Source organism: Rhinolophus sinicus, chromosome 15, assembly GCF_057876585.1.
Source record: "Rhinolophus sinicus isolate RSI-liver-muscle chromosome 15, RSI-T2T, whole genome shotgun sequence".
NCBI classification, from domain to species: Eukaryota; Metazoa; Chordata; class Mammalia; order Chiroptera; family Rhinolophidae; genus Rhinolophus; species Rhinolophus sinicus.
The window spans coordinates 91286867-91308684 of record NC_142515.1 but is presented as its reverse complement, the minus strand read 5'-3'; the positions used below and the strand labels follow the sequence as shown (position 1 = coordinate 91308684).

The window sequence follows — 21818 nt, the reverse complement described above, 5'->3', positions numbered from 1 at the left end:
TGGGAAGATGGTTAAAACTTGTCCCCCAAGGGGTGTGTTAAGAGTGGTCAGTGGGTGAAGGGATGCCCCTCCAGCAATTTTTCCAGGTTGTCACAACTTTATAGTTATAATAGCTACCATTCATTGAAAATTGCTATGTTCCAGTCACTGTACTGGGCCCTTGATACTTCTTATGTAACCCACTAAGACCCTAAGACCCTGTCTTTTCCATTTAAAAGCCAGATTTTAATCTGAGACCACTCTCAGATGCCAGCACCATGTTCTTTCAATTATTGTATGGTATCCTGTAGCCAAACCATGTCTCCATTTATTTAGGGGATGGGGGTTGGGTAATTTGAACCCAATAGGCATCCACACCTCACTTCCTTTCCTCTGCCCCTACCGTGTTTCCCCGAAAATAAGACCTAGCTGGACCATCAGCTCTAATGCGTCTTTTGGAGCAAAAATTAACATAAGACCCGGTCTTATTTTAAGATAATATAAGACCGGGTCTTTAATATAATATAATATAATACCAGGTATAATGTAATATAATATAATATAGTATAATATACTATATATAATATACCAGGTATAATAAATATAATACCAGGTAATATAATATAATATACCAGACCATGTCTTATAGAACATAATATAATATAAGTCCGGGACTTATAATAATTTTGCTCCAAAGGAGGCATTGGAGCTGATGGTCCGACTGGGTCGTATTTTCAGGGAAACACGTGTAATAGTACTGTCTTCAAGCAGCAGTACTGATTTGGGGTTTTCCCCTGCCTGCCCTTTATGTGCTATGTGCTTTAGAGATCAGAAGTGTCTCGTACAGACAGTAAATATTTGGCTTTCTCTCTCTGATTCAATCCGAGAGTCTCCAGCAGGCACATTTTAAAGTGTTTGAAATTGTACCTTCAGCCTCCCCTGAAAACAACCTGGTCAACCATGAGATTCCACCCAGAGCTGGTGGTGGACTGTGGGGAACCCCCATTGGTCACAACAAATTATGCCTGACAAAGGCCTCTTTCTGGAGGCTGAAAAAAAAGCTCAGCTTTGTACACCTACTTTCGCACCATTAAACTGTGCCCTGAATATTCCCGGTCTGTGGCCAGAAATAGATGGGACTGAGGTGGAATCTTTGGCCAGGGGCCAAATGGACCAGCCCTGGCCAAGCCGGGCGTCAAAGTCAGCATTCTTATCTGAGATAGTTCAAAAGGGTCCTCTGTGACCCCCACCAGTTTCCCTCATTCTCTGAACACGCCCCATTCACCCAAGACAGCCTTCCTCCGCGAAGGAATGTGTTCCCTGTGAGTCCAGAGTCGCGCCGGACCACAGCTGGGGTAGCCTCTCCCAGTGTGTGCTGGGCCCTGAATGGGGACCATTCATCACTGCTGCTGGTCAAGCTGGAGTCCCCAGGGGCCTGTGGGGGAGGGTCTGTTGGAGGAGACAGCCCCCACCCCACCCCTGACCCCAGAGCTCAATGCCGACATCTGGCAGAAACGTCGAGGGAAGCATTCCGCCTGGGTGGAAGAATCCAGCAGAGCCCTGCGCTCCACTGTTCAACAATGGAGCGAGTGCCCTTTGCACCGGGGGCCACTGCTGCTGGCTGGAGCGTGGCACAGTTGTTTCTGTGATGCGGCCTATTTGGAGCAGGCAAACCCGTTACTGGGAGCGCCAGCACACAGTGTGGGGCAAGTGAATGAAGGAATGAATCATTTCCCTGCCTACCAGGGGCCTAAAGCAGCAGAGCTGTCAGCAGCGCTTGAGCCCGACGGACAAGGCCTGCTTTAGGAGAGTCCTGTTCCCCAGATAGACGTGTTGGTGGGAATCGAGAGAGAGGGAACAGTTAAGAGGATCAGCTTGTGTAAGAACAGTGCTTTTCTTAAGTGCACGAAATACACCATGCACAAATAGTGTACGATTTTTATAATGTTTCCACCCCCCACCCCCCATCTGTGTGTGCCCTTGTTATTGAATAGGACTGGACTAGGACTCAGTTGGTCACATTGGGCATATTTTGAGAGGGTGCCACAAAGTGAGGTGTCCGTGATAAGACGCCACAGTTTGTGATAGTGTTTAAGAATGCCATTAGGGAAGTCAATAGCAAATTGGCTGTGCAAAAAAGATCGTTAGGCAAGTTCTACAACCCAGAATGCCTTTTTCACGTGGATGATAAAGTGATTCAAATGGGATTGCTTTTGGGGGAGGAAAAACATTTGAGTAAGCCCCAAGGAAATCTGGAGACGCAGAGATTTTGGGGGAGCAGGGCTTTCACATTCCTTCCAAGGTGGAATGAATCATCTGTCAAAATAGTGACCTAAGAAAGGGACTCTTGAAATCCCCATTTTACATTTTCTCCTTTTCCTTTTGGAACCCTGTTGGGTCAAAATTAAGTAAAGGATTTTCAAATATTCATCCATTATCAGTACAATGCCACTCCTGGAATCGTAGAAATCATTGCTTCTAGAATATACCAGAAAGTTCCTGGGGCGACATAAACTTCGAAGCTAAAGGTGTCCTTCAATGAATCATGGTTGTCAGACAAGTAACATTTCTCATGATCCACTGAGAAACTTGAGCAAGATCCAGGTTTAGAACCTTTCTCCCCCTCTGACCAGGCCCTCAGCCCCACCTCCTCAAAAGACCAGGAAGTACTGGGTGACTTAAATCCTTCTTGAAAGTCTTATTTGCGGACACCGCAGACTTCCTGGAGTCCACTCTCCCATTGAACTCGGCACAATTTAGTACCTACCTACCTAGTTTATACAGCACATATAAAGACACCTTTTTATTTAGGTAATTAACTTTTTCTCTAATATTGTATAGTCTTTGGAGCAAATGTTTGTTTCTAGTTTTCAAGTAAGTAGTTGCAAGAGATAGATCCAGGAGGAACTACTTAGGTAGTTCCCAAATAACACTTGGGGAAATATGAAGGTCAAAATTAAACCCAACCAATTGCATAATGCAGCTTAGCATCTTGTAGTTGGCACTTGAAGAGCCTGACCCGAATCTAGCAGGCAGAACCTATTTGAACCAAAATGTTTTACCTGATATTTTTTGACCACCTACTGTGGTCAGGAACTTAAGAATCATGATCTTTGATTTCTCTAACCATCTTGAAAAGTAGGTGTTTCCGGTTTTCTCTCGAAAAAGTTGCTTTTAAGTACATATCGTTTTCATTTTATAGATGAAATACTGAGACTTCAGAAAATCTGAGTGTGCCTGAGGTCACAGAGCTAATAAGAGGTAGAAATGGGATTTGAACCCCGTTCTGTGTGCCTTGAAGCCCCTGGTCCACACTGCTTACTGGCAACAGAGAGATGGCAGCCTGTGCAGCCTGTTCTTGGTGGAGGGAGACTGTGCAGGCTGTTTGAGTAAGTCGCTGCATACAGAGGGTCTTCAGGGGCCATGCAGAAGGTGGGCTGATGCTGTCTGATATTTGTCAGGAATGGCCGGGACCTGGAGTCCCAGTAGTCTGAAGGTATTCTTTCCCTATCACTCTCAGATGGCCCCTGGGGTCACAGTGCCTCTTGTCGGCAAAGCTTAGACTGTAATCTGCGTGAGTGTTGTATCCTCCGGTGGGTTGGATTGAATGTAAGAATGTCTTTAACTGCTTAGCCAAGAGCTGAGAAAATACTGAGAGAGATAATTGACCGCTGGCCGATAAACCACAGTCACACTCTCTGGCACGCACTTGGTTCTTATTCATGTCCGTCAAATACTGCGATCTTTGGGCGTCTTGCCTCGAACCCTCTGATGACGGCCCACTCCCGAGTGAAACTGTGAGTCGTTAAAACCATCCACTGCCATCGTTCCTAGACTTCACTAGGATGAGGTTTTCACAGAATAGCCTCCTGGGGAATGTTCTTCTGTGTGCCTGGAGAGCGTTGGTGAAACCTGAGCTTGGTTTGGTATGCGTGAACCAGTAAGAGAGACGTTCTGCTGACCCAGTTGGCTGTGGTCAGGGTAGAGGATGAGATTTCCATGATGGGTGGTGATACGAGCTCACTGGTATAGTTTCTTCTTGGGCAGTCGATGGCCTTGGAGTTCACCTTCAAAGGTGAATGCTGAGAATAGTTCTTCCTATTGGCTAAAAACTCTTCCAACTGTGGTGTCAGGCAGATGTCTGCACCAGGCTTTTTGATGTCTTTACAGAAATACAGCTCTCTCACTGAGGACTGATAGGGCAGGTGTGGAGAGGGGAAATGTGTCTTCCATCAATCCAAATATCATCCAATGTCCAGAAGGGTCAAGGGAGAATAGACCAATGTATGATTAGGTACCAGGAAAGGTCAGAGACATACTGCACTTCTGTTTGGTTTTCTTTCTTTTGTTTTATTCAAATAAAAATTCAAGTTTTTCTTTGCTTTTGAGTTGAATCATTTGGTCCTAGGACATTCCTTAATGAAGCTCAAATCCTTTAACCCAAAGCAGTCCTTTCAAGCCAGTGGTCCCTGGACAATGCTGAATATATCAGAGTGCGCTTGTCTCAGTGACAGAGATAAGATAAATAAAGGAATCAGCGCTGCTATCTGGCTGCCTGGGTACAAATTCCAGCCTGAACAATGTTTAGCTGTGTGCCTGGAGGAAAGTCACGTAGTCTTTCTGTCCCTTGGATCTTCCTCAGGGAGATAGGGGTGCCTGTGGTACCTCTCTCAGAGGGTGGCCTGGAGCTGTGGTGTCCAATATGCAGCCACCACCATATGGGCCACCGAACACTTGCCATGTGCGCGTCCAAACAGAGATGCGCTGTGAGTGTAAAGTCCACACCAGATTTCAAAGATATAGTCCAAGTAAAGCATGGAAAGTATCTCATTAATAATTTTATGTTGATGACATATTGAAATGATAATATTTGGGATAGATTGGGTTCAATAAAATATATCATTTACATTAATGTCTCCTGTTTCCTTTTACCTTTTTAATGTGGCTACCAGAAAATTTTAAGTTACATATGTGGCTTGCATTATGTTTCTGTTGGGAAGCGCTAGTCTAGACTAGAGGATTAAATGAGTTCATACCTATAAAGCACTTCTCACATAGTGATTGATAAAGAATGAGTAATCAACAAATATAGGGTTTTTCTTTTTGTACTCTAACGTCCTCTTTAACACAATCCCACCTGCAGCGCCAGCCCATGTGGTGTCCAGGTTGCTGTATAAAAGCAGATATCATCCTTTTAGAATGGGTCGGGGGTGGGGTAAATGAATTCCTAGATTAGGCAGAGACTACGAAAGTCTGTGTGTCTGCAGGTGGGGAGAACTACTGTGGAATTGCTCACCACCGTCCCTGCATGATAACATTACCAGGCCTCCAAAGGTGAAGTACATTTACCTCTCAGCACCTCCTAATGTGCTATTATACTGAAAGGTGCAGCCTCTTGAGTTATCCCTTAAGCCTTCCTTCTGCCTTTCTGGGGCTGGCATCTATTTAGAAATGGCCTCAGGGAGGCAATGGAATATGCTAGGGCTGCCTGGTACACCTGAAGGAGGAGCTGATGCACAAACCCCTTTGCCCAAGACACCTACGGGCATTATTGGAGATAAGCCAAGAGGGCAGAAGTCGCTGGAGCAGGAGGAAGTGGGACTTGAGGAATCGCTGTTCCCTGTGGGTCTGCCCTGTGGGCTCTGCAGACACATCTGCAGGTGGCTTGCTCCCCCTCTGAGTGTCAGCAGCGCTCACTGCCTCAGGCCTTGATGGGCCATTAGGGCACCAATGTCTAGCGCCGTTTAGGGGTTCAGTCCTTTGAGGGCAAGCAGGTGTGCCCCGAGAGTTGACACATTTCCTAAGAATCAGCTGTGTTGGGTTGGGATCCTACCTCGCTCTGCCTCTCTCAGGTCCAACTCATAACCCAGGACTCTGCTGATTTGACGGGCCTGGGGAAGGTCTACCTATTCACGAAAAACCCTATTGAATTTACTTCCAACATTGCACAATACGTAAAATTCAACTATTAGAATTCATATCTAGGAGTTCCTTGTCAGAACATAAAAGTGCCCTGTCCTTAGAAAAATAATTTATTCCTTAATGTGTTAAATTTCTTAATACGATAAATTCATAAGGAATGAATTTATCAACTTGCTTTCCAATGCAATGAGGTCAGAGGAAAAAGGCAGTTTGGGTAAGGTGTGAAGATTTGAATAGGAATTTATGTTTGTTCATTCAATAAATATTTGCTGAGTACCTAAATACAAGTCTCAGAGCCGCACAATCAAGGGTGCTGAGCTGGTACCATGTTTCCCCAAAAATAAGACCTAGCTGGACCATCAGCTCTAATGCATCTTTTGGAGCAAAAATTAATATAAGACTCGGTATTATATTATATTATACCTGGTCTTATATTATATAAGACCCGGTCTTATTTTACTATAATGGGACCTCTCAGTCCCATGGCACTCACCAGGAGTCTGTGTCACCACTCTTGCTCCTTGGGTCTTGATGCTGCTTATCACCATAGATCATCACTAGCAGCCTGGTTGAATCGGACACACAAGTTGACATCTGTTTGCCTTCCTTGTCATAGCCCACCCTTTTCGTGACACAGAGGAGGAACTGGAAGCTGGGAGTGGCAGGAACTTGCTAAGACTCCGGAAAAGGCTGTGAGCCTGAACTCTTGTCATGGTCCCTGCCTGTATCTTGGGGGCCAGCACTATGCTTCTAGGTCCCCTGCAAGCTGACCTCAGCCAGGAACTGAGAGCCTGGCTGAGAGACAAAATGAGGACAGATAGGGACAGACAGAGGAAGCCTGATATGGGAGATAGAACTGGAAGCCAGGATATCCAAGGGCAGGGCTCTTCCAAATCCTAACTACTGACCATAGGCTAACCCATTAAACTCTTTGTCCCCATTTCTTGTATCTGTAAAGTGAAATGAGATGAACTTGCTGACTCTGAATTCCATTCCTGCTCTGGAGGTCTGCCCATCCATCCTTCTTTTCCAGGAAAACACTGTCTTCCAAACACCATCTCTCTCCTGTCCCTGCTCTGGTAGCTTATTGTCACATCTAGTGCTTTCATCACATCATTTGCCCTAAGCCAGACTGCTCCACTTTCTCTTTTCCCAATGCTCCTTCCCAGTCCTGCTCAAGGCCATCTCCTCCTTAGCCTCTCCTGACCTTTGTCTTAATGAGGGAGGAGTCCTGGATTTGGAAACTGGGGGACATAAATTATATTTCCTGCTCTTCCTCTCCTAGCCATGTGACTCTGGACATGGCCCTCCCCCTTTCAAATGGCCCTGCATGGTCCTCATATACTCATAACTCTTAACAGTCCCATAGTCTGGGCCCAACTTGAGTCAATTCTTAAAACTTGAGTAAATTCTTTTCTTGTAATTTTCGAATTCCAGATAGAGAGATAGGACCTACCCAGGAGACAGACATGGGAGAAGAATGAGGACAGAATTTACATTCTAGATGGGGACATAAAATCAACCCCACAAGAATGTGAGTGTTTTCCATTTCTTATGTCTCTCCACTGCAGCTGGCTCCATACTGGTTCCGTAATAGGTGCTCAGTTAAACACTCATTAAGTGTAATGATATTACTTTGTATTTACATAGTACAATTTACAAAGATTGTATGACCTGAAAGGAACCAAATAAGGAGATGGATCACAGGAACTAAGAGGTCATACAGACTGTCCCTCCCTTCTAGCAGGAAAAGAAGGGAGGGTATATGTTTCTGCATCCTAACCCTTATTTATCACCTTCTCTGGGAGGATAAATCCACAGAGGGAGCTTTTATTATTGAGGCTACCAAAATTCAGTCAACAACCTCTGCAACTGTTCAGTGAAAAACTGACTTCTTTCACCTGCTCTAATGGTCCTTTCTGGAAGAGGCATGTGTGTACAACAAGACATTATTCATAGTAATGTTAAAAAGCAGAGGGAGTGTTTCTTGTTTGACATTTGAGTACAGCCCGTAACCCTTCTCTGAGTTCTCACAACTGAATTCACACAGAGCACCTGAGGGAGATCAAAGCATCCTGAATACGGTAAGGTTAGGATTGGGGAAGGCAGCTGGGGTCGAGGTGGGGCTCCCATCTCCTGGGGACAAGTGAGGATGAAATGATCAAGTTTCTCCTCTGCTTTGCCACTGCTGTCATTAGCTAAACATACTACCACAGGTTGGAATTGATGTGTCTGTTTTATAGAGAAAATCCTGAAGAAGAGGGAAATGAGTTTCTAGGGGTTGTAGAGCCAACGTAACTGAAATCTCAGAGCTTCTGCCTGGGGCTCTGTTCCAACTCTTTTGTGAGCTCTCTGTTGTTTATAAATAAACTTGTAACTGTTATCCACCCTCAGCAGGGCCTGTGGTTTGCCTGGTCCCTGTGGCCCTCTCCCCCCCCCGAATGAGAATGGGTCCACTTTGTACTCTTTTTATTATCCAATCCTTTTTTAATGTGCTAGGCTGGGGGCCCATTTGGGTTTTGGTTCATCAACAGCAGGCACCCCCTGCACGTGAGCAACGTGAGCAGCGAGGGAACATCCGCTCCCACAGTGCCTGGCACGGCCTGGACGACCTTGGCCTGACCCGGCCTGGTTCGCGGAAGGCGTGAGAGAGGCAGGGGGATCCGGAGGCGGCTGCGGCAGGGCCTGCAAGCAGAGGCCGCGGAGTCGGCGGGGCGATTCCCGCGTGGGGATCCTGCTCACCCAAATGACCTGCGCGCCCCGTGCCCCGCGGGCTCACATGTATCGCATGCCAGTTGCACGAGCCCACCACCAAACCGCAGGACGACCCAGGGCCCCGGGTTGGTATTGACTGGGGCCTGCAGCTGGGTCCCTGCCCTCCGCAGCTGGACGTGACCTTCCACCACCTGTCCCCTCTGCTCCCCACCCCAGGGCTCGGTTCTACGGATGATCAGCAGGGTCCAGGGGAGGCCCAGGCTGCCAGCAGCCTGGTGAATCAGACAGCTGCAGCGGTGGCCACAAACAGAGGGACCACACCGCACTGACTCCCTACGGGCCCCCTACCCCAGCAGCAGCAGCTGGGGTCTCAGGCCAAGGAGGGGCTGACCCCGACCGAGCTCAAGTGCAGAAGCCAAACTGGTGCTTGCAGGGGGACCGGCAAGGCCTCCCATCTGCAAGGGGTGGTAGAATGAAGGCCCCTGGGGAAATGTGGCCGCCTGACATTTTGCTCTCCGTCCACCTACTCCCTCTGCTTTGGGCATTGGCTTCTAGCTGAGCTTTTCCCTCCTGAAGGCATCCATGGGAAAATGAATTTTATAAAGCAGTAAGGAAAAGACAAACATTTACTAGAAAAAAGATTTAAAAACATGACAGAAAATTTCCAAAAAAAGAAATACAAGTGGCCAGTAAGCATGGGGGAATAAAAGCTCAATCTCACTAGTAACAGAAGAAATGCTAGTTGAAACAAAATACCCTTTTCAGCTCATCAGGTGGAGAAAAGTTTGAAAACATGGTCATAAGCTATGACCATGTTTGACGATGTGAGGAAACCTACACCCTGCCGCTGCCATGAATATTGGCAGAGTCTTTCTGGAGGACAGTTAATATAGTTTTGCACAAGTGGTTTCTTTTTACCAGCCCTTTGACCCAGCAATTTTCCTTTTAGGAATTTATCCCAACATTGTGGAAAGTTTTAGCTACAAAGATATTCATTCAACAATCTTTGTTGAGGCAGTAAAAATTCAGTGATAAGATTATTCAATCTTATCTCCATGAGAAAATTCAGTGGTTAGATTATTCACTCTTATCTCCATAAGACTGAATACTGTCTAATGAAAATCTTGTAAAAGAATAGTCAATGAGGCATAATGTTTGCAATATACTGTGAAACGTGAAAAGCAGCTTACAAAGCAGTGTATAGAAGATGATTCCAATTTTTAAAAGAAATAGGTATGTACAGAAAAAAGGCTAGAAGAGATATACACCCCAGTGTTGTTAACCGTTACTTCTGACGGTGATATTGCAAATTAATTTCTTTCCTTTTACTTGTCGCATTCTCCACATTTTATCACCAGCTTGTATAATTTTGGCAGCAAGGAACAACAACAAAATCCCATAAAAGTTTATTTTTAAAAGAAGAGAGAAGCATCTGGGTCTCATCATTTCTAATTCCCCAGAGTAAAGAGTAGGAGAAGGCCCCCCAAAAGAAGCAAAAAATCCAGGAGCACTTTTCTAGAAAAGCTTTAGGAGTTGAACACTGGCCATTCCCACAGAATCTAAGAAGATGGGTGGAGGAGCAGTTTAGAGATGTGCAAATCCAGAGATGAAGATTTCTTTTAAAAAATTGCAGGACCCCATATACTATACTTTTCATTTCTTTCTGAAACGAATAGATGATCTGGTCGCTGCTGTAGCTCTCGTGTGAGGAGGAACCTCGGGGGGTGGTAGGCAGATGCCGCACTGGGGTGAAGGTGCTAGGGGCAGTAGAGCACAGGGGTGAAGGACACAGCCCAGGTCAGCCTGCTGCCTTCTCCAGATCCTGACTTGCCACTTACCATCTGTGCAACCTTAGGCAATTTGCTAAACCTCTCTGTGCCTCGTTTGCCTCCTGAGAAGAATAATGGTGTTTATTACCTGAATTACTATAGTAATAGATTTTTTCCCCTTTTATATCATTTCCAAAGATTTGTTTCCCTTTTATAGCATTTCTAAAGATTTGGATTTTCTAGTTATTCTTTTATGGTTTGTTAATAGCTTAATTCTAAGATGTAGTCAGGCAACATATGCTGTGTCATTACATTGAATGTGGTGAGACTTGCTTCATGACTCAAATTAGGGTCCATATGGGTAAATCTAGCATGTGGACTTGAAGTGACTCTGTCTTCTGTAGTTGGGTACAGTTGGTAGGCTCTTGTCAATGAGGTCACGTTCGTTAATCACGTCATTCACATCTTCAGCGCAAGAATTTTTTGTCTACTACTTCTATCAGTTACTGACCAAGGCAAGGGGTGTGGAATCTCCCACTATGATTACAGATTTCTCAAGTTTTTCCTGTTATATCTGTCAATATTTACACATATTGAGTCTATGTAGACAAATTGAGAAGACATATCTTCCTGATGGATAGACTCTCGCATCATTGTCAACTGTCCCTTTTTGTCTCCAGTAATGGTTCTTGTCTAAAGTTGACTTTATCTGACTTTGTATTTGGTTATGTGTGTGCATGGCATATCTTTTTCCTTCCTTTTACTTTAAACCTCTGTGTCTCCTGGAAGAAATATGAAATAGTATTGTTTTGTTAAAACCTTTCTGACAATCTTTGTCTTTTCCTTAGAGTATTTATTTCATTTGCTGTAGTTATTGATATAATCGGGATTAAATCCACCATCTTTCTATTTTTTCTGTTTGTGACAACTGTTCTATTACTTTTTCTCTGCTTTATTGCTTTAATTTTGGATTAATTAGTATAATTCCATCATTTCCCCCACCTCCCTGTATTAAGCTATTTATTCTACTCCCCTTATGGTGATTGCCATAAAGATTACAACATGCCTCTATTAAACTTGCTAAAGTCTGATACAAAATAGTACTTACCACTTCCACACAATGCAAGAACCTTGAAACACTTTCATTTAACCCCCTCCTGCCTTTTGTGCTGTTGTTGCTATGTTTTTGTTTGTTTGTTTGTTTGTTTGTTTTATTGGGGAATATTGGGGAACAATGTGTTTTTCCCAGGGCCCATCAGCTCCAAGTCAAGTCATCTTTCAATCTAGTTGTGGGGGGCGCAGCTCAGCTCCAAGTCCAGTTGCCATTTTCAAGCTATAATTGCAGGGGGTGCAGCCCACCATCCCATGCAGAGATGGAACCAGCAACCTTGATGTCGAGAGCTCGCACTATAACCAACTGAGCCATCCCGCCACCCCTTTTATTTCTTTGTTGTTGTTGTTGTTGTTGTTGCTATATTTTTAATGATACATTTTATACTTTGGCTGCTTTTAAGATTTTCTATGTGTCTTGGATTTTCCGCAGCTGGATTTTGATGTGCCTGGATGTAGTTTTCTATAGAAACTATACAGTTTGAGTTGGTATCTTTCATCAATTTTGTATAATTCTTGGCCATTATCTCTTCAAATATTTCTTCCATACATTCTCTTTCCTTTCCCCTGAAATTCCAATTATGTAGATGTTAGAGCTTTCTAACATGTAAAACATAACTCTGTGCCCTAACGTCTAGAGTTTAGCCCGTTAGCGACTCCCATCTGAAAGCCTGGGGTTGTTTAACAGAGCACTTCCTTCTTGGCAGGCTCTGAACCCCAGTTTTTGTCTCCTCAGTCCTGGGAGGCTGCTGAAAGCTTTGCTTAAGCCTGTTGTCTTGGAACTGGCAAGTGCCTTGAGGAGAAAAGCAGACACAGGTGTTAGGTTCACCTCGCTCTCTGGATTCTTGGCTCTTGAGTCCTTGCTGCCTCGATAGCTTTCCAGTGTCTTCAAATATACACTTTTATTATTTATCTCCCTTTGCCAGTTGTTCTTGGCAGGAAGGTTTATCTAATACAAGCTAGTCTGCCATGGCCAGAGACATGTGGTACTGTGTGGAAATGACAAAGGGATGGCTTTTGCCCCTGGGGCTGAGGGTCTGGTAGAGCCTGACATGGCAACAGTGTAAAGCACATTCAAAACACTACCTTTAAGGGAATGAGACAAGACATTCATTATTCTGACGAGGAAGGTATGAGGTTTCCTTGAAGAATGGGAAGGATTGTGACATATGCTATTTGAAGGGAAGGGAAGAAGTGGGAATGGAGGCACGCTGCTCGATGTATGTGGAAAAACTTAAACCAAGTATAGGCTGTATGATGGGCCAGGTCACGTGGGAAGGGCTAGAATGAAGGCAGGGAGAGAACTTGTTGGAACTGAAGCTAGGAAAACATATGTGCCAAGTTGAAAGGTGTCTATGTCCCAGGTGGAATGTGGACATTTTGACACGTGATGGTGGATCGTTGAAGTTTTGATAGCTTGGGAGTGACTAGTTCTGGCTTCGCTTGCACTGACTGCAACCTCCAGTGAAGTCTTTAGCCCTCTCTGGTTCCTAATTTTCTCCCTTGTAGAATAAGAATTGTAATCTCTGCCTCTTCCACCCACCCACATCTGGAGGTTCTAGTGAGGTGTTGATGAGCTTGTGCGTGCAAATGTGCTTTGATAGGAACGAAGTTTGGTCAAGATAGAGGAGGGGATGATACTGCTCTTCAGAGCCAGTTATTGGTTTGCCAGGCTGTGGCCTGAAGGGGGCTATTTCAGGAATCCCCCGTCTTTCGGGTCTTGTTTGTGCATCCCAGGGGGAGGATGGCTGGATTTTTAGTGAAACCAGAGAGACTTCCAAAGTCCTCTGTCCTGGCTGTCCCCTGAGCACTGTCATTCCTGCCCCAGCACCCACCCTGGGGGACACTGGACACTGGTCATCCTGACAGTCATGAAGCTGCCTTTTCTAGTTTAGATCATTCCTCCTGGGCAGCTCTGGGCAGCTGTCCAGTCTTTCGTTGGTGGTGATGGGCCATGAATAAGGTCATGAATGCAGAACATGGTCAAACAAACCCTCTGTACCTTGTCAAAATAAAATGAATTATGCCCCCCTTTAGCTTCCACCTACTTGTCCTGGTTTTACCTTTGGGGGCCCCATATCCCAAATCTGTTTCCTTTTCCGTGAAATACGCCTGTAGTCTCTTTAAGATAATCTTTCTCTCTCTCTGAATTATGGAAAGACCAAGCTCATGAGCTAAATATTTACTTCTTGTTATATGACTTCATTCTGGAATTCTTAGAGGCAGGCTCCATCCGGGTATGGTGACTATGATCTTGAGAATTAAAACAAAAAATTTTATCAAATGCTCCTGTAGTGCTTATTATGTGCTATTCATTCAATCTTCATAATTCTATGAGCTAGATACGATTATTATCCTGATTTTGCAGATAGGAAACTAAAGCACAGAGAAGTTAAGTATTTTGCTCAAGGTCACACAGCTACTAAGTGCCAGAATGAGGATTCAAACCCAGATGATCTGGCTCCAGAGTCTGTGCTCTTCCCTACTCTGCTGTGCAGCCCTCTTTTGCCCGATGACAGGCCACTCAGCCTCTCTTCTGTTTGCCAAAAAGCTTTATGCCTCCCCTCTGTGCAAAGAGCAGGTTGCTCTCAGTCCATGCGCCCCTCAGGAACAGAAACTATGAAAAAGGATGGGATTGTCACGAGCACCAGAGCATTCTTGGGTTCCCTAAAGGTGAAGGATATGCCTGAGGGCTGCCCTCTGAGGCTGCCACAGTTCAGCTAAGAACGGGCCTCGTGTATGAGTTGTTTAAAGGAGCTTTGCCACTGACCTCTGCATTCTGCATCCTCAGCTGTCTTGGGGTCCAGCATATAAGACATAATGAGATCAGGGGTGTGGGTGGGCAGCGTGCTGGTGTGTGCCTAAAGACCTGGAGCCTAAAAGCAGAGCCCCGGGAGGGTTCAGATACGCACAGAGAGAACAGCAGCCCGTGAGCAAGTAGAGACAGAGACCCTAAGCCTCCTAGTATTATTCTCAGCGCCTGGAAAAGGCCGCTTCCATCCAGATCAGCTAATGTCTAGAGGGAAGGAAGAGACCTTACATGGGAGTACCCAAGAGTTCACACAGGACCCCTTCAGTGTAGTACCCTCCAGCTCCACATTTCACCAGAGGATCAGACCCTGGAATCAAATCACCTTCTCATTCAAGAAATGGGTCTTGGGGGCTGGCCCGGTGGCTCAGGCAGTTAGAGCTCCATGCTCCTAACTCTGAAGGCTGCCGGTTTGATTCCCACATGGGCCAGTGGGCTCTCAACCACAAGGCTGCCGGTTCAACTCCTCGAGTTCTGCAACTCCTCGAGCCCTGCAACTAAGATTGAACACAGCACCTTGAGCTGAGCTGCCTCCCGGATGGCTCAGTTGGTTCGAGTCCCACAAGGGATGGTGGGCTGCGCCCCCTGCAACTAGCAACGGCAACTGGACCTGGAGCTGAGCTGCACCCTCCATAAATAAGACTGAAAGGACAACTTGAAGCTGAACGGCACCCTCCACAACTAAGATTGAAAGGACAACAACTTGACTTAGAAAAAAGGCCTGGAAATATACACACTGTTCCCCAATAAAGTTCTGTTCCCCTCCCCCAATAAAATCTAAAAAAAAAAAAAAAAAAAATGGGTCTTGGAACCTATAATATTCACTCTGGAGAAGCCAGAGAAGAAGTTCTGTCCTCAAGAAGTTTGTGTCCTACTTGGGGTGTCTGGGAAGGGTGCGAAGACTGTTGAGATAATAAGCCTGCCTTGGAAGCAGAGAACCCTGGAGGCCGCTTCAGTAGAAATGTTGTCTGAAGGAGGTGGGATGTGAGCTGGGCCTTGGAGAATGAGACGATGTAAGTGGCGGGGAGAAAGAGAAAGCGTGTGCTGGATGCCTTCTGCTCGCCCTTCCGATCTGCTGCCCTCCCTCTCCACCATCCCCTGTGCCCAGGATACCAACGGGCTTGGGTTTACCAAATAGGAGGCACCAGAAGGAGATTAGAGGACTGGAGGAGAGTGAGGTCATTTATTTATCACCCCGTGTCTGTTGCTGTGAGTTGGCTCTGAGACCCTTCACTGAAGCCACCGCTCCAAACAGGCAGCCATCAAGCCTGGAGGTGGTAACAGCTCTCCTCTGTGGCCAGCCTGGGGTATTTTGTTATCTCTGCTCATGTCTCTGTAGATAGTCTTTTAAAACATTCTCCTGTAATTAAGTAGTCTCAGCGTGCTCTGTTTCCTGCCAGGAACCACAGTGAAAAAAAGCATTTCTGAGATAGGGGAAGGTGGGTGGGCAAAAGAGGTGGGAGTGCACAGACCTGTCTGGCTGAAACGGAAGTTGGGAGAAGAGATGACGTTGGAGCCTAGAATGTGATGGGTTTTCCATACTGAGCAAAGGAGTAGGAAGTCGCTGTGCGTTTTGTAGCTATCTGTAACCTCCCTCTCTCGTCTCTTCCAGGAGACTCCCACCTTCGGCTCCTCACCGCCCAGTGCCCCCTCCATCGGGTCCTCCAGCCAGAGGACAGGCATGGCGAGGCCGGGAGGCTCCTGCCTTTGCTGCTGTTTGGCTGTGTTCTCCTTCCTCCCCTCGCTGAGCCTGGCACAGTATGAGAGCTGGCGCCACTACCCCGAGTACTTCCAGCAGCCCGCCCCTGAATACCACCGGCCTCAGGTGCCCTCCGACGTCGCCAAGATACAGGTGCGCCTGGCGGGGCAGAAGAGGAAGCATAGCGAGGGGCGGGTGGAGGTGTACTACAACGGCCAGTGGGGCACCGTGTGCGACGACGACTTCTCCATCCACGCCGCCCACGTCGTCTGCCGGCAGCTGGGCTACGTGGAGGCCAAGTCCTGGACCGCCAGCTCCTCCTATGGCAAAGGGGAAGGTAAAACGCTCTGTGCTTTGGAACTAGCGCTCGTGTGCCCTGCAAACCCTGGGAACAGGCTTATGTGCGGTTAACTGGGTAAAAGAAGCTGCGCTTGTCAAGTACAAATTCCCGATAATACTCCATCAGGACAACCTCCTGCGGCTGTGCAGGAAGGTGGCAGCGGAAGGGTGCCGGGGAGGGGTACAGTGACCGACCCCCTGCTTTGCCGGACTTGCCCACACCAAGTCTGGCATCCTGGGAAACACCTTGTCCCGGGCAAAGCAGACTGGCTGGTGACCCCAGGCAGGGACTGAAGTCAGTCTGAGCTCATCTGCCCCAGTGCGTGTCCTTCCTCGGGCTGTATCAGCCAGGGGAGCTGCTGCCTGGCCTCCCATCGCCCTTCCAGGGAGTTCCTTTTGCCCTTTCTCGCAAAGGCTGCCCACAGGTTAGCGTTCCCTGACTCTCCCCACCCTCCTGCCCACATACACTTCACACTTTTAACACTCACATGCTGTTTTGGGCTTGGCCGTGACAGGAACAGAGTTACTTTGGGTTTTTCACTTTGGTTGGCCTATTCTTTTCTCCCTGGTTAAGTGCAATCAATATACATTTTTAAAAATTCTTTTTTTTTTTTAAAAGAGCTTTGAGGGAGAGCAGGTGTAAGTCTCTGCTTTAGAGGAAGTCACTCGTCTTCTTTGGCCTGGAAGTTGGGCTCTTAAGAACTCTTGAAACTCGCATCGTCTATGATCCTAAGTGGGAAAATAGATAAGGGTGAAAAGCATGATTTTTTTAAAAACAACACAGGAACTGAGAATGCCCCTCCCTGGGTTGGTAAAGCAAAAGCCGCTCCTCCATCTGACTGAGCGCTGCTGGATGAAAGCAGAGGTGCCCAAATCTCTTGCTGGACGCTTGGAGTCATGCCACGCTGACGGCATAAGAATCCCCTGCGGGGAGTAACCCAGGATATTCTGGGTCAGGTTCTGGGCTGGAATGTAGGACTCTGTGACTTTTGGAAGCCTTCCAAGTTGATTGTATATGTAGCCAGTTTGGTGATTCATTGTTGTGACCCCTTCCAACCCTGGCTTTCTGTTATTCTAGAAATTCTAGGAGAAAGGAAATCCCATCTCGACATGTCTCACCTCCATGAAATTGAATATATCCTGTTGGAGTAACTGCACTTAGAGTAAAATGTTCTCTGATCCTGACTCTGGGTTCCTTAGCAGGGATGAGAGTAAAAGCAGCAAAGCCAAGTTAGCAAATTCTGGGCTTTTCAACCCATTTCTTGTCTAAGATCTTTACAAAAACTCCAGACACTTCTCCATGCTCATATATCTCCGTTTATTCTGCTAGCTGAGTGATCCAGCAGTACCATCAAATTTATGTTTTCTATTGCAGTCTTTCAAAGATTAATTATTTTATAACAAGTACTTTCCAGTGAGTGTGGGGTTGTTCTAGTGGCAACTTTATTTTATTTCTACCCAAGCTTAAAACTAACCTGTCGTCAGACATGATGGGTGTGGCTTTTCCCATGTTCCCCTGCCCAGGAGCAGGCATGGATTAACCCGGCTCAGACTTTGCCATCCAAGGATGATGAAGAAAGAAAAGTGAAAGGGAGTACAGGACTATGCAAGGAAGCAATTAAAATCCTGGCCCATGGAAAGTACTGCATGGACAAGTTGACGGACTGTGGAAAGCCAGGATCGTGGATTGTGGGTCTCTGCTGAGATTGCAATACTAGAAGGAGTATGCTAGAAAGATGGGGGCGGGGGGGACATGGTTGCAGGGCAGCAGCGTTGAAATGGAGGTGCGGGGTATGATTATTGGTAATGACAAGATCTAAACTATGGGATAGTAGCAGACATAGGGTGGAGGAAAGTCATTGGAGACAGGAGATGGAGTGACTAAGAGGCTGAGAGTCCTGGAAGGGTCATCTGTGTGGATGTTGAAATCATCCAGGCTTAGGAAAGAAGTATCAAGGAGAGGAAGGGAGAAATGGATGCTAAAATACTTTTACCTGTCATGTCTCCAGGACTTGAAGGATTCTGCTGTCTATATAAAGTATTACTTGGTATACATCATAAGAGACCTTTTAAATATACATGTATTTGAATTTCATCAGTTTAGGATTTTTAGCACTGAGTGCGTGTTCGGAACTCAGTAAATATTAGCCGATTGATTCATTTTGATTTGGGAGACTGTTAGAAGAGTTGGCGAACACTACTTGGCATAGTGACTAGAGAACGTGAATGTGCTCTCATGGGGCTTAACCAGCGAGTTGGCTCTGTGGATGATCTGGGAACGCCACCCTTGCATCCATCAGAGGCCACTCCTGCAGGAATGCTCACTGTCACCAACTTCTTTCAAGTTCAGGATGTAGTAATGAAGCCAGAGAGAGCACCCACACTTCCTGGGTTTTTCAGGCTCGCCTGGGAATAGTTGTCTTCTCCCAAAGCATCTCTGAGCTCAGGGAAATCATGGGCCCTTTTAGAGGGTCCTAAAGGGGACAGCTGCCCCACTTCTCAGCCTCTGTATGGGTCTCACAGCAACCTGAACCCACGATGGTGGCTTTCCTTTGCCTGTCTTCAGATCTGAGATCAGATCTGGTGCCTAATGCACCCCCATCCCCTGCCATTCTTCAGATCAGAGTGACAAAGCAAGCAAATGACCAAGTTTGGCCCCAAAGATTCTAACTTGAATAGTTCTAACAGTGAACAATTTTCATTACAGAGTTGAGGGGAATGTGAAGGCATTCAAGTGGAAAGTCATTTCTGATCTTTATCTTCCAAATTGTCTGTTCCTTTGTTTATTCTTCTCCTTTTCTAAGAAGCATTTCTTAGAGTAAATGAGTGGAAAGAGTACAATGAAGTCTTGCTTCTGATTGACTGGCATTTTGTGTCCAAAGTTTTAGCCTCATATGTGTCCCGAGTGCCACTTTCCATGCAGCTGTGGGATGGCATGCATTGCACTGTGCCTAGAACCCCCCTGTCTTCCCACAGGCAGAACCAGAAGCTGGCTGCTTTGGAACCAGAACAGTCTAGTCGACAAGCATTAAACATACAGAAAAAATGTTGTCATGAATCAGGCCTTATGAGTATACCATGCATGGTGATGCTATCTTGGGCTGAGTAGAAATTTATATTTTTACCATCGAGGAAAAAATAACTGGTGAGAATAGGCAGGGGGTAGGATGACTGGGGTGGAATTGAAGCTCCTTAGGAAAGCAGCTTTTCAGGGTAAGTTAGTTCCCATCAGCCCTCTGGGGTCTAACTGCAAATGTTCCTTATGAAAAGTTTAGCAGGCCCTGGAGTATGTTTTGCAGCTCTTCACATGGCCTTTAGCCATGCGCTGTCTGGTTCCCCACCCCCTTAGCACGGTGGTTCCTGTCATTGCAGATGGAATAAGGGGACTGCTCCTTTCACCACCTTTTCCTTTATCAGCTTTACTACAGAATGTCCCAAGGAAGAGGCCCTGCGTCAAACATGGAGGGTCTTTTCCATCGCTGGTACTTAGCAAGACAAACATTGATTTGTTGTTGAAATAGCAATCGGTTAGGGAGCCGACGTTTCAGTGGAGCTTGATGGCTTGGAAACCAGGCCAAATTGAGAAACCAGTTGCAAAACCTCAGCCCAGATGTTTTCAATAAGCTCTTTGTTCCCCTGAATGCATTGGAGGCGCTCTGGTTTGAACCCTGACCAGCCACCCGTCACAGCAGACGTGTTTCAGCAGGGCCTCGAAGTCAGGAGACTGGCCCTGTGTCCTCTCTGACCTCGAAGAGCCTCAGGTTCTTCTTGTTTTTCTCATCTCTACAATGGGAGTGTTTTTATCTGCTCCTCCCTTGCCTCATGAAAACAACAGTATTCATTGTTTTTCTGACTTATTGTAAAAAGGATGGGGAAAGGGAGGTTGAACATGTTCTAGGCACACAGATGATCTCATTGAATATCCATGGCAACCTGCTTGTTGGGTATCATTGTTTTCACTTTAGAAATGGGGAACAGGCTTGGTGAAGTAGTTGACCAAGTCACGTGGTACCCAAGCCTGAGAGAAATTGAACCCAGGTTATCTGACTCCATTATACTATAGAGTTCTACGTGGAGCCATGAGAAAAATGACAGGTTTGAGTTTGCTTCCCTTTCATTTTGTAGTGGCACTTATAAAAATCACTATTTGAAAACTCTCTAGCATTTAAAAAAATTTTATTTTTAATTATGGCAAAATACACATAATGTAAAATATGCCATCGCAACCATTTTTCCATGTACAGTTCAGTAGAGTTGGTACATTCACATTGTTGTGCAAACAGTATCCAGAATGTTTTTCATCTTGCAAAACAGAAACTCTACATCCGTTAAACAACATTTCCCCCATTCCCTCTCCCCCAGCCCCAGAAACCACCGTTCTGCTTTCTGTCTCTATGAATTTTGACAACTCTAGGTACCCCCTATAAGTGGAATCTTGTGGTATTTGTCTTTTTGTGACTTGCTTACTTAGCATAACGAACTCAAGATTCATCCATGTAACAACATGTGTTAAAATTTCCTTTTTTTAAAAAGGCTGAATAATAATATATATATATATATATATAATATATATATATCATAATTTATCAATGGACATTTGGGTTGCCTTCGTCTCTTGGCTACTGTGAATAATGGTGTAATGAATACGAGTGTGCAGATATCTCTTTGAGACCCTGCTTTCAATTATTTTAGTTGTATATCCAGAAGTGGGAATTGCGGGGCCATATAGTAATTCCATTTTTAATTTCTTGAGGAAGGAATGCCTGTTTCCCATCGGGGCTGCACCATGTTGCATTCCTGCCAACAGTGCCCAAGGGTTCCCATTTCTCCACCTCTTCGCCAACACTTGTTATTTTCTGTGTTTTTGATAGTAGCCATCCTAAAGGGTGGAAGGGGGTGTCTTATTGTGATTAACCCTCTAGTGCCTTGCACACTAAATTCTGTACTTAGTGCAAATCAGGTAAATGCACAGGAGGTGAGCAGAATTCCACAGGGCCTCCCAGAGAGATTGCCCGGCCAGCTGCACCCCAGTCCTGCCTTCACCTGACTTCTGAAACTTGCGGAGGCCGCTCTGTGGGTTAGTCTCTGAATCAGTGGATGGGAAACATCAGGAAGTGACAAGAGCACTGAATGGACTGGGGTACTGGGCTCAGGGGGTGGCCTTGCAGAGTGGGGTGCCCTCTCTGAGCCAGAGCTCTGCATCTGTGTGAAGTAGGAATAACGATGCTTTTTCATCCTCTTTCCTGAGGTCTGAGGAAGTCAGGGGAGGTATACATGTGAAAATGCCTTAAAAGCTTTAAACACTCAGTTGCAGGATAGCTTAGATTTTCCCAGAAAGGCCATAGTTCAGCCTCTGCTGCAGGTGGAAGGTAAGTCTGACTTGTGTCATAGTCGGTATAACTAAAATCACATCTGCTTCTTCTTCATCATCATCATCATTATCATCATTGTAGTTACTGTTTTTGAGTAAGTATGG

At 45.9% G+C, this 21818-nt stretch overlaps 1 protein-coding gene across 3 annotated transcripts in view; it reads left to right on the top strand.

The window, feature by feature from the left end:
• LOXL2 (lysyl oxidase like 2) overlaps positions 1-21818 on the top strand; it is a 92400-nt gene that overhangs the window by 11097 nt on the left and 59485 nt on the right. For all 3 annotated transcript variants that reach the window (XM_019714737.3, XM_019714728.3, XM_019714719.3), the window contains exon 2: positions 15917-16340. In XM_019714737.3, the coding sequence (XP_019570296.2) occupies positions 15986-16340 (355 nt within the window). In that variant the 5' untranslated portion in view covers positions 15917-15985. The remainder of the gene's footprint in view (positions 1-15916; positions 16341-21818) is intronic.